This window comes from Myotis brandtii, unplaced genomic scaffold, assembly GCF_000412655.1.
Source record: "Myotis brandtii unplaced genomic scaffold, ASM41265v1 scaffold154, whole genome shotgun sequence".
Lineage (NCBI taxonomy): Eukaryota > Metazoa > Chordata > Mammalia > Chiroptera > Vespertilionidae > Myotis > Myotis brandtii.
In genome coordinates this window covers 10,422,227-10,434,813 of record NW_005355584.1, presented here as the reverse complement: position 1 = coordinate 10,434,813, position 12,587 = coordinate 10,422,227, and the positions used below count along the sequence as shown (strand labels likewise).

Sequence of the window (12,587 nt, the reverse complement as noted above, 5' to 3'; positions counted from 1 at the left end):
AGGGAGAGAGAGGGGGAGAGAGAGAGAGAAAGAGAGAGAGAGAGAGAGAGAGAGAGAGAGGGGGGGGGAGAGAGAGAGAGAAATACATCAATTTAAGGGAGGAACATTGATCCGCTGCCTCCTACATCCTCACCCATTAGGGATAGAGCCCACAACCTGGGCATGTGCCCTGACCAGGAATTGAACAGGTGACCTTTTGGTGCATGGGACTATGCTCAAGCCCACAACCTGGGCATGTGCCTTGACTGAGAATCCAATCAGAAACCTCTTGGTTCATGGGTTGATGCTCAACCACTGAGCAACGCTGGCCTGGCTAGAATTCAGATTTTTAAAAACATGTTTTTCTTTATTTTAGAGAGAGAGGAAGAGAGAGGGAGAGAGAGGGGGAGAGAGAGAGAGAAAGAGAGAGAGAGAGAGAGAGAGAGAGAGAGAGGGGGGGGGAGAGAGAGAGAGAAATACATCAATTTAAGGGAGGAACATTGATCCGCTGCCTCCTACATCCTCACCCATTAGGGATAGAGCCCACAACCTGGGCATGTGCCCTGACCAGGAATTGAACAGGTGACCTTTTGGTGCATGGGACTATGCTCAACTGTTTGAGTGACACTGGCTAAGGCCAGATTTTTTTTTTTCTTCTGAGAAGGGGCAAAGGTGAGATTTCTAGGATGATAGAAATGTTTGTTTTTATCTTGTCCTGAGTGGTGATTACATGGGTGTTTATAAAAGTCACTGAACAGGACATTTAAGATGTATGCATTTTAATATATGAAAATCATGGAGAGACCAAGATGGCGGCATAGGTAAACACCGCAGACTGCTGCCGCAAACAACCACTTCAAAAATACAACTAAAAGGGGGAAAGGGGAATGGGAGATGCGGGAAGAAACTGGACCAAAATCGTGCACCTATGGATGAGGACAGTGGGTGGGGAGTGAGGGCGGAGGGTGGGGTGGGAACTGGGAGGAGGGGAGTTATGGGGGGGAAAAAAAGAGGAACAAATGTAACCTGAACAATAAAGATTTAATTAAAAAAAAAATATATATGAAAATCATACCTCAATAAAAAGGTAAAACAAAAATGACCTCTCATTGATCTAAAAAGTATTTAACTTAGTTGAAAGATGATGCCTCTTATATTGTTTATGTATTATTCCATTTAAGTGGTCATTTAAATTTCCATAACTAATGCTTTTTTAAAAAAACTAGGAAATGAAGTATCAGTACTCTGGTATTTGATCAGTTCTTTTATATTCTGAGTATAAATGGCTCCACAAATGTTTAATTCCAATGGCAATACTTCATTTTAAGTTTATGTTTTTTTTAATACATCCACTAAACTTTAAATTTACATTTTGTTGCATATGTTTTACCTTTAGTCTTTAAACTTAAATACGGAACTGTCTTAATCTATGAAGCCAGCATTACCCTAATCCCCAAACCAGATAAAGACACTACAAAGAAAGAGAATTACAGGCCAATATCCCTGATGAACATAGATGCCAAAATCCTCAACAAAATTCTAGCAAATCAGATCCAGCATTACATTAGAAAGATTATACACCTATACCAAGTGGGATTTATTCCAGGGATGCAAGGATGGTACAATATCCTCCAATCAATAAATGTGATACATCACATAAATAAATTGAGAGATAAAAATCACATAGTCATATCAATTGACGCAGAGAAAGCATTTGACAAAATCTAACACCCTTTTTTGATAAAAACCCTCAGCAAAGTAGGAATAGAGGGATCATACCTCAACATAATAAAAGCCTTATATGACAAACCTACAGCCAACATCATTACTCAATGGGTAAAACCATTTCACGTAAGAACAGGAACAAGACAGGGATGCCCACTCTCATCGCTCCTTTTAGACATAGTACTGGAAGTGCTAGCCATAGTGATTAGACAAGAAGAAGAAATAAAAGGCATCCAAATTGGAAAAGAAAAAGTAAAACAGTCATTACTCACAGATGACATGATATTGTACATAAAAAACCCTAAAGACTCCATCAAAAAAATACTAGACCTAATAAATGAATTCAGCAATGTAGCAGGATACAAAATTAACACCCAGAAATCTATGACTTTTTTCTACACCAATAATGAACTTACAGAAAGAGAAACTAAAAAAAAATCCCATTTACCATTGTAACAAAAAAAATTAAGATACCTAGGAATAAACTTAACTAAGGAGGTAAAAGACCTGTACTCAGAAAAATACAGGACATTGAAAACAGAGATAGAGAAAGACATAAACAAATGGAAGAATACACCATGTTCACGGATTGGTAGACTCAACATCATTAAAATGTCCATACTACCCAAAGCAATCTATAGATTCAATGCAATCCCCATTAAAATACCAACAGCATATTTCACAGATCTTCTTTATATAATCTACAGCACCTATTATAATACAGGAAGCAGTGCTAGGAAATGACTTCAGAATGAATACAAAGAAAAAAAAAACAAGCTTATTACAGGCCTCTTTGATCTGTTTTTAGAAAATAAGAGATACATTTATATTTCCTTTTTAAAACTGATCACATGATCATATACATTTTGAGATGCATTCTGAACTTAGAACCAATAAACATTGAAATAAAAACTTTACATTAAATCTTACTTTAGAAAAATGTGCCCTGTCTGGGTGGTTTAAATGGCTGGAGCATCTTCCCGTACACCAAAAGGTTGTGGGTTCAATCTCTGGGCAGGGTGTATGGAAAGCAACCAATCAATATTTCTCACATTGATGTTTCTCTCTTTCTCCCCCACTTCCTTTCTCTCTAAAATCAATAAATGTGGGTGATCATTTAAAAAACATATATTGTCTTTAGAATACGTCAGTTATGCAAAATTTTCCCTTTCACATTTTGTTCAAGATTTAATGTAAAGTTATTATTTAAATCTAAGAAAAAGAGAAAAGTGTGTAACATTGTTTCAATAAAATATAAACTAAATTGTAAGTCTAAAAGTAATTGATTATATATGTAATACTTTCAACAATAAAGAATTATTCAAAAATAAAATTAAAATAATTATCATAAATTAACACTCAATTGACTTAAAATTCGATCAAAAGCAACTTACTCTATGTCTAATACCATAGATGGATTGGATTGCTCCTTATCTTGTTCATCGTTATAAAATAAAATTTTTTTGCTACTGACCACAACATACTGAAATGAGAAAAAAGAGGGAAGAGGTATAAGATCAACATTAACTTGGTTGAAAGTAATAGGCATATCTGCCATTACTGTCTAAATTATATTATATTAATCTAAAATCAATGCTAATAATCGGGCAGTTAATACAAGTTCTACACTTTAAAAGTAAATATATAACAAAATATTAACTGGAAAACAATGAGGCATATGATACCTGTTTCTTCCAGCCATATCGTTTGATATTTCCTCTATTTGGTACTGAAAGCCAACCTTCAATTCTTGACTCTAAGAGAAAAAGAATATATAATATTCAGTCTTAAATTATAACAAAAGGAAAAGCTATTAACAAGTTGTCTGACAGCATGCAGCACAGGCATCTGAACACAGCTAAATGAATAAGTGCTATAATTTGCTCTTTCATGCTTCAATCACACAAATCAACTTTAATGGCCATACAAAGATTGCAGAAAAAAATTCCAAGCCACTTTTCCCATAAAATTAACATTTAGTACTCAATTACAAAAGTATGAAATAACAACAATAACCTTAAGAGCCAGGCAAGACTGGAATGGACTGTAGCTTAAATGGGATATGATACAGAAGACTATAAATATCATTTAACATTCATATAAAAATACTTAGCAAAAAAAATTATGCAGCAAGTAGAACAAATCAGAGCCATGATTTACACAAGAAAGAGCAAGCAAAAGTACAGAAGTGTCCTATTACTCACAGAAGATAAGAATAGAAGATAAATAAATAAGGAATGCAGGCAGAATCAACTAGATATAAAGAATAAGAGACAAGCATTTTATTTGTTTTCTCAGTACAATATTCTGATAAACTTTTTGGTAAAACACCCATAATAATTTCAATAAAACTGTCCAAATTTAGTTGGTGGGGTACTTAATTCTAGTGGTAAGTCCAGTTACAATTCTTAATCAAACTAAAAAAGTACAAAGCCTTTTAACTAATTGTGGTACTAGAATTTAATAAATAGCAAAAGAACACAGAATTCAGTTGGTCAACCTTTAATATTTTAACCAGTTTGTACATACCAGAAATTCTAGACTAATTCTATCAAGGCATTTTATAGTAATTATTATTGCTGTTTAATTATAATTGTTTATTAGAAATATTTGCAAGATGATTCCATTAGAAATGGTTATTTTATACCAGGTTAGATATAAGTGCATTTAATTGTTCTTATATATCTATTTTATATTTGAAACAACAAAAGAATAGAAAAGTAACCAAATTTAAAATACAATACGATAATGTGACGGATTATACCATGATCTAATCAGAATATATATATATATCTATCTATCTTTCCACACAAAAGCTGTAAAAGAGCTCAGGTTTACATTAAAGGTAACAACAATAGGTAACATTCACTGAACATTTATTTTTACCAAGTGCTTTACAAGTAATATCTCATCTAAAAATTTGTATAATCCCATGAATATAGGATATTATATTCCTAGAAATATAGGATAGGATAGGTTCTATCATCTTCCATTTACAAATAAAGAGACTGAGGGTTAGCAAGGGGAACTGACTTGCCTAAGGGTACTCTTATCAGTAAATGTCAAAGCTCTAAGGCTTGCCTAGGCAGTCTGATTTCTGAGCTTATGTTCCTAGAGCACAATACTATTCTGTCCCTTAACAAGCTTTGAAGTTAATGGAATCAGGGTCACGTTGTTGTTCCAACTTCTTCAATGTACTTAATGTCCTTTGCTTCTGTTATTCCCTTGCACTTGTTAAAGTAGAGGAAATAATGAGAAACTTCAGCTCAAAATGATCCTTCTCCCAGCTTTTTTCTTAGTTGCTGTTATTCAGTCCATCAATAATTATTTTGTTTCCTTAGGGTAGTTCCTTGGTAAGTTTTGAGAGTGCAGAGACCATAGCCTAACACTTTTATATACCCCACTGCATCTAACATATAGAGTGGGTACTTGATAACTATTTGTTGATTATTTTGCAATTCTGCTTTTTAAAAGTTAGCCAATTAAGTCATTCTCTGTAAATAATGGTTATACTTTAACAACCAAAGGGCAGTTTTATATTAAGTGACATGCAGAAGGCTGGTGATCATTCACAAATATTCTCTTAGAAAAGCAAAGAGTTATTGCTAGGAAAATTTTCCTCCAAAGTGCCAAAAATTGGACTCTCATTCCTAAACCTATTTAGTACCAGTAACTCCTCACTGAAAATAAGAGATATGAGAGCCATTGAAATCTTGACATTTATACAAAATTGTATATGCCAAAATAGCCCCCTCAGTTATTTTTTTCTATGAGGATAAATGCCAAATATTTATTCTTTCTGGTTCTGAGTTTAGATTAACCCGCCAGTGTTTTCGTTATTATATTTTCAATGAATTAGTACATGTTATAACTTTATCTGTCATTTTAATATTCCTATAGAAATTTTATATACCAAAGTCATTTTATGAATCAAAGCAGCCCAATTTTATATTTGTTGTAATTTAAATGAAGAAATTTAGAGCTCACAAAAGGAACAGAGGAATGTTCTGGAAGAAAATTTTAGTTTTTCCTTCTGGTGAATTCTCTTCAGAGAAACAGTTTAACAAATACACAATATATACTCAGCTATAACAAAAAATACAAACTAGCTTCTCTGTGTCCTTTGTTTAAAAAAAATATGTTATTGATTTCAGAGAGGAAGGGAGAGGAAGAGAGATATAGAAACATCAATGATGAAAGAGAATCATTGATCAGCTGCCTCCTATTGGAGATTGAGCCTGCAACCTAGGCATGTGCCCTGACCAGGGATCCACCTGTGACCTCCTGGTTCATAGGTCGACGCTCAACCACACCAGCCAGCCTATTTCCTTTCTTCTTAGATGCAAGTTAATGTGCCAGCTTTTAATATTATGACCACAATCATGACCACTTGTAATATAAGTGGCAATCTGAAAGTATAATGCAGTCAATTCCATCTTTTACATCACAGACACAGAAATCAGCTTCTCCAGATAAAGAAATGTTGAGGACTTTTAATCTAGGTTATCATCAATAACATACTACAGAAGTACAAAAACAAGTTGGCACCACATTTTCTGTATTTGTAGAGCAACTTTAACTTACAAAAAAATTAGATGTGCATTACTGCAATATCAGCAATTGACTCCTTTACCCGAACAAGAGAGAGACTAACTATATGTAAATTAATATTTAATATAGCCAATTTAAACATCAAAGCTAATCTCTGATGACTACCTAAGTTTACCTGGATAAACCACATACTGCTTAAGAAACAGAACTAGAAAACCATTCCAACATATTTTTTTTAATATTTTTTATTGATTTTTTACAGAGAGGAAGGGAGAAGGATAGAGAGTCAGAAATATCGATGAGAGAGAAGCATCGATCAGCTGCCTCCTCCACACCCCCCACCGGGGATGTGCCTGCAACTAAGGTACATGCCCTTGACCGGAATCGAACCTGGGACCCTTCAGTCCCCAGGCCGACGCTCTATCCAGTGAGCCAAACCGGTCAGGGCTTTTCCAACATATTTTAATCATATTCAGAAGTGTTATTAAAAAAATGAAATCAACCAATGCTTCAGAATTCAGATGCACTGATTATCTTCAAATCACTGGTTATATTTGGACAAAATCACAAACTCTCATATACTCAAATACTTGGAAACACATCAAGAAATCTACCATTTAAAGGTTTAAATTGCACAACTTGAGATCAAGCTGGATGGAAAGAGAATGGTGCAGGTAATCAATAAGATATAATGAATATTAATGGAGTGTTGATAGCAAGTGTTTTTCCTAATGCTTCATCTAATTTTATATTCTTAGGTCAATAGTTACAAAACAAGGAAAGACAAAAAGAAAGGAGAGACATTTATTACATTAGTCTTTGTGTCATCTAGACAATAGGCAAACCTTAACCCTAAAGGTAATCTTTATATTTACACAGTGTGCTGGGCTACAACCTGTCACAAAAACAAAAGAAAGATAAAGACATAAAAGAAATAAAAGGAGTGCTTTTAAGAACTTCAAAGGGTTATAAGTCAGAGGAGTAATGATTTTTTTCTACGCTTTTACGAATTGGGAACTTAGATTTAATCTAGTTAATGATAAGATGTCCACTAAGATTATAGAAGCTGAAACTTAGATACACATGATAATTAAATAAGACTTTTTATATTAAATGATGAAATCTAAAAGAAATAATTAAAGTCATATATCAGTACATCTACCCAACTACTTAAAAAAGAACATTGTGTCAAACTAAAAATATGATCCATATTTCAAAAGGCTTTTAACTGTTAAGTAAACTATTTCATTTAAAGTCCTTTCTTTTTTTAGTCTATATTTTAAATCCATTTACTAATTTTCTAAAATAAGTAAAATTAATCATTAGTCATTACCTTTGAAAAATCTTACAGATACCTGAATGATATATAACTCTCTAATATTAAGAATAAAGTAAAAATTCTTTAACAATTCTATCTATATATGTCTGCAAACCTTAAACTTTATTTGCAAGGGACCATTTTTAGGCATCTAGAAAATGGTAGGTTTAATACTGATTTTCAATTTACTAGCAAAATATATAACAGAGAGAGGTAAAATAATACTGATAAAGATTATCCATTAATTTCTACCTTCAATATGAAAATCAAGTGTACAACACTGTAGAGATCTTTATAAGTTTTAAAACTAAGAAAACAGTAATAGAGAAAGAGGCACCTTAGTTTCCTTTTATAGCAATGGGAGAGGCCACCAGTACTTTTAATTTTCCCCCCTCACTCAGTTTGGACTTTAAAATAAAAACAAAATTTCTGAACATACTCAGCTAGTTTAAGTAATATACTCAGCGTGGAGCCAGTAGAAACTTTTAAAAATCTCTTTGTTGACTGACTCCGAAGTGCGTTTATTAGATCTGGATTCTGAAATCTAAATGGATTCCTAACCTAAGTCTGCCAATCAAACCATCTGATGATCCTTTGAGTTTAGCCTTCCTAAATAAGCCAGGATAGAAGATAAAACTCATCACCTTCCTCTTTTTATTTATTTTTTTGAATCCTCATTCGAGGACATGCTTTTCATTGATTTTAGAGAGAGAAAGGGGTAAGGGTAGGGTTGAGGGTGGTAAAAAGGGAGGGAGGGAAGAAGAGAGAGAGAGAGAGAAACATTGATGAGTTGCCTCCCACACCTGTCTGACCAGGGATTGAACCCACAACCTGGGTATGTGCCCTGACTGGGAATCGAACCTATGACCTTTCAGTTTATATAAGATATAATGAATATTAATGGAGTGTTGATAGCAAGTGTTTTTCCTAATGCTTCATCTAATTTTATATTCTTAGGTCAATAGTTACAAAACAAGGAAAGACAAAAAGAAAGGAGAGACATTTATTACATTAGTCTTTGTGTCATCTAGACAATAGGCAAACCTTAACCCTAAAGGTAATCTTTATATTTACACAGTGTGCTGGGCTACAACCTGTCACAAAAACAAAAGAAAGATAAAGACATAAAAGAAATAAAAGGAGTGCTTTTAAGAACTTCAAAGGGTTATAAGTCAGAGGAGTAATGATTTTTTTCTACGCTTTTACGAATTGGGAACTTAGATTTAATCTAGTTAATGATAAGATGTCCACTAAGATTATAGAAGCTGAAACTTAGATACACATGATAATTAAATAAGACTTTTTATATTAAATGATGAAATCTAAAAGAAATAATTAAAGTCATATATCAGTACATCTACCCAACTACTTAAAAAAGAACATTGTGTCAAACTAAAAATATGATCCATATTTCAAAAGGCTTTTAACTGTTAAGTAAACTATTTCATTTAAAGTCCTTTCTTTTTTTAGTCTATATTTTAAATCCATTTACTAATTTTCTAAAATAAGTAAAATTAATCATTAGTCATTACCTTTGAAAAATCTTACAGATACCTGAATGATATATAACTCTCTAATATTAAGAATAAAGTAAAAATTCTTTAACAATTCTATCTATATATGTCTGCAAACCTTAAACTTTATTTGCAAGGGACCATTTTTAGGCATCTAGAAAATGGTAGGTTTAATACTGATTTTCAATTTACTAGCAAAATATATAACAGAGAGAGGTAAAATAATACTGATAAAGATTATCCATTAATTTCTACCTTCAATATGAAAATCAAGTGTACAACACTGTAGAGATCTTTATAAGTTTTAAAACTAAGAAAACAGTAATAGAGAAAGAGGCACCTTAGTTTCCTTTTATAGCAATGGGAGAGGCCACCAGTACTTTTAATTTTCCCCCCTCACTCAGTTTGGACTTTAAAATAAAAACAAAATTTCTGAACATACTCAGCTAGTTTAAGTAATATACTCAGCGTGGAGCCAGTAGAAACTTTTAAAAATCTCTTTGTTGACTGACTCCGAAGTGCGTTTATTAGATCTGGATTCTGAAATCTAAATGGATTCCTAACCTAAGTCTGCCAATCAAACCATCTGATGATCCTTTGAGTTTAGCCTTCCTAAATAAGCCAGGATAGAAGATAAAACTCATCACCTTCCTCTTTTTATTTATTTTTTTGAATCCTCATTCGAGGACATGCTTTTCATTGATTTTAGAGAGAGAAAGGGGTAAGGGTAGGGTTGAGGGTGGTAAAAAGGGAGGGAGGGAAGAAGAGAGAGAGAGAGAGAAACATTGATGAGTTGCCTCCCACACCTGTCTGACCAGGGATTGAACCCACAACCTGGGTATGTGCCCTGACTGGGAATCGAACCTATGACCTTTCAGTTTATAGGATGACACTCCAACCAACTGAGCCATACCAGCCAGGGCTCACCTTCCTCTTTTTTGAAGTCCCCCAAACTCTTCTTTCAATTCAAAACTTCTAAATAGATCAGTCTCTGAAATGTTTAATTTAATGCAAAGAAAACCAAGGCACACATAAGACATTATAAACAAAGTTAAAGGGAAATGAGGGGAATAAAGAAAAAAAAAATAACCCAAACTGGTCAGGATATTTAACCTACACTAAATTCAGTTCAACAATGGAAAGAATGTACCCAAACACCTCTAAAAGTCAACTCTTATAAATGAATAAGTCCAACTTTAGAAAGATGTTCAAACCACAACTGAAGCTAGAGATTCCTTTTAAATCCAAAGTGGTCCTCTGATAAAAATACGCACCTACAAGTTTCTCAATAGACAGGAGGTTTCAGAGAGCCAAAAATGAGAAAAGAGAAGAAATTTCTTGACCATTGGAATAAGAAATATTCATTCCCTGCTCTATTCTTCCAAGTATCTGATTTTGAGCTAGCAAAGCTACAAAAGAATGGTGACAGGGATTATATGGTATACAAATAAGAGCTGAATTTCCTTCCCACATTAAGTCCCACTTTCTTGGCCAAGAATGATAACATAAAAATTTTCTAAGTAGTTTATCAAGTTTCTTATATCAAGTAATATCAGTTAAAATAACATCCTTATAATATCGAACATGTTGCTTCATAAATATCTTTGTATTCATGCATTATTCAGGAAATATACTAATTAAAATATTTTCAAGTTTATGACCATGTAAACCAAACTTCCAAACCTTGATCTAAGAATGTATAGTATGCCAAATGTGTGTGAATGCCTTTAAAATTTGTAATGCATGTTTTAATACACATATATACATATATAATAAATATATAACCTATTTACTTCATTTGTTATTTGAACCTGTAATATGTATATTGATCATCTCTTTTAAAAAGACATGTACGACAGCTTGCACTACATTTAACCCAAGAATGAAGCTGTGTTTATTTTTAAAATGATTCTCCACTGGAGAAAAGAAGACAGAAAAAAGTCTGAAGTCCTAGCTATGCACTTTGTCTTTACTTGACTCCCTGCCTCCTGTCCACATCTTCCAACCTTTTTTATCTATTTCTCTAAATTTTAAACTTAAAGTCTGACTTTAAGAAGCATTAGGGCTGCTGTGGTTCTGATTAAGTACAGTTCTTAGTTTTAGCACAAAAATACAAAAAAAAAAAATTAAAGAGCTGCTACTCATGAAACATACAGTTCTCTTTAGGAGAGGTGCTGCAGCAGCTTTAACTTTCACCTTGAAGTTAGGCTGTTTAAAATAGGTTCATAAAGTTCTTCAGGTTTCTAATCAGATATAGCCTCTCAGATCTATTATAACAGCCTAACATTGCTTATGACTGATTCTATTCCATAAAATGCACTAAGTATACAAATACTAAGAGACTGGCTATCAGAAACAAACTCCTTCTTAAGGATCTATGGACAAAATGACAAGAGGCGGAATACCAAATGAAAGAAATACACATTAATTCCCATGACATTTAAGCAAACTTGAATAAAGTAATAGGAATATTCTTACCTGGAAGGTTTCCATCAGTTTCATCAGCACTAGGAAAACTAGCAACACTCGTAGAATCCGAAAGGTCCAGAAGTTTAGCACGCAATTGCTCGATATCACTCTCTTTGCTAGCCAACTGCATCTGAAGCTCATTCTTATGTGTACATTCTTCTACCAATTGCTATTTTTGAAAAATACCAAGATAATATAAACAGTCATTTTTAATTTAGAAATTAAAAATTAATGGAACTATAAATAAGTAATCTAAAGTGGCAAAACTGAAAAATTTACTGAAAACTTCATGAATGTTTACTATTACAGATTTTGATCTGACTATAAAAATGCAAGTTCTCTTCCTCAGGAGCACATTGTTTGGTTAAGCTCCTTTTCTCCTTGCTTTAAATGAGTACTTTTTTAAAATACAAAGCATCAAAAAACAAACAAAAAAACACTTGTTAATAGAAAATCCTTTTGGGGGGTTCCAAATGAAATAGTTTAAAGGGTACAGAAAGCTTCTCAGTACAGTTAAGATTTTTAAATGAAAGAGCCAATGCTCTAAATTTAAGACCAGAGACGATGTTCTCAACTTTGTGCTATTAACAATCAAGGACATATCAAAAAATTAAGTTTGACATTCTGATTTCAGAAAAGTGAGTCCTAATTAGAGAAAATAAATACACCAAATATATAAAATATAGCTACAATAAACCAAACCTATATCCCAATTATAGTCACTACTAGAGGCCCAGTGCATGAATTTGTGCACGGGTGGGGTCTGGCCGGCCCAGCCCCAATCGGGGCAAATTGGGGCTGGGCCTATTGGGAGGAGGAGATGGTGGGAGGTTGGCTAGCCAGCCCGCCCTAATCAGGGCCCAATCAGAGCTGGGCAGGATGGGGGAAGGGGCCACAGGCAATTGGCCGGTGGGCCCCGTCCCCAATTGGGGGGTGGGGCAGGCCATGGGGAGGGCTGTGGATGGTGGGCCGACTGGCCCTGACCCCAAATGGGGCAAGGGGTGCCAATTGGGGGGCCAGTGGCCTTGGGG

At 33.9% G+C, this 12,587-nt stretch overlaps 1 protein-coding gene across 3 annotated transcripts in view; it reads right to left on the bottom strand.

Moving 5' to 3' along the window:
* The window catches only part of ROCK1 (Rho-associated, coiled-coil containing protein kinase 1), a 134,882-nt gene that overhangs the window by 7,263 nt on the left and 115,032 nt on the right, over positions 1-12,587 (bottom strand). For 2 of the 3 annotated variants that reach the window (XM_005861605.2, XM_005861607.2), the window contains exons 27-29: positions 11,566-11,725; positions 3,390-3,460; positions 3,099-3,187 (exon numbers count right to left, since the gene is read on the bottom strand). In XM_005861605.2, the coding sequence (XP_005861667.1) occupies positions 3,099-3,187; positions 3,390-3,460; positions 11,566-11,725 (320 nt within the window). Of the gene's footprint in view, positions 1-3,098; positions 3,188-3,389; positions 3,461-3,908; positions 3,958-11,565; positions 11,726-12,587 lie in introns of those variants that run through there. The other variant, XR_001361160.1, reaches the window with a different exon arrangement.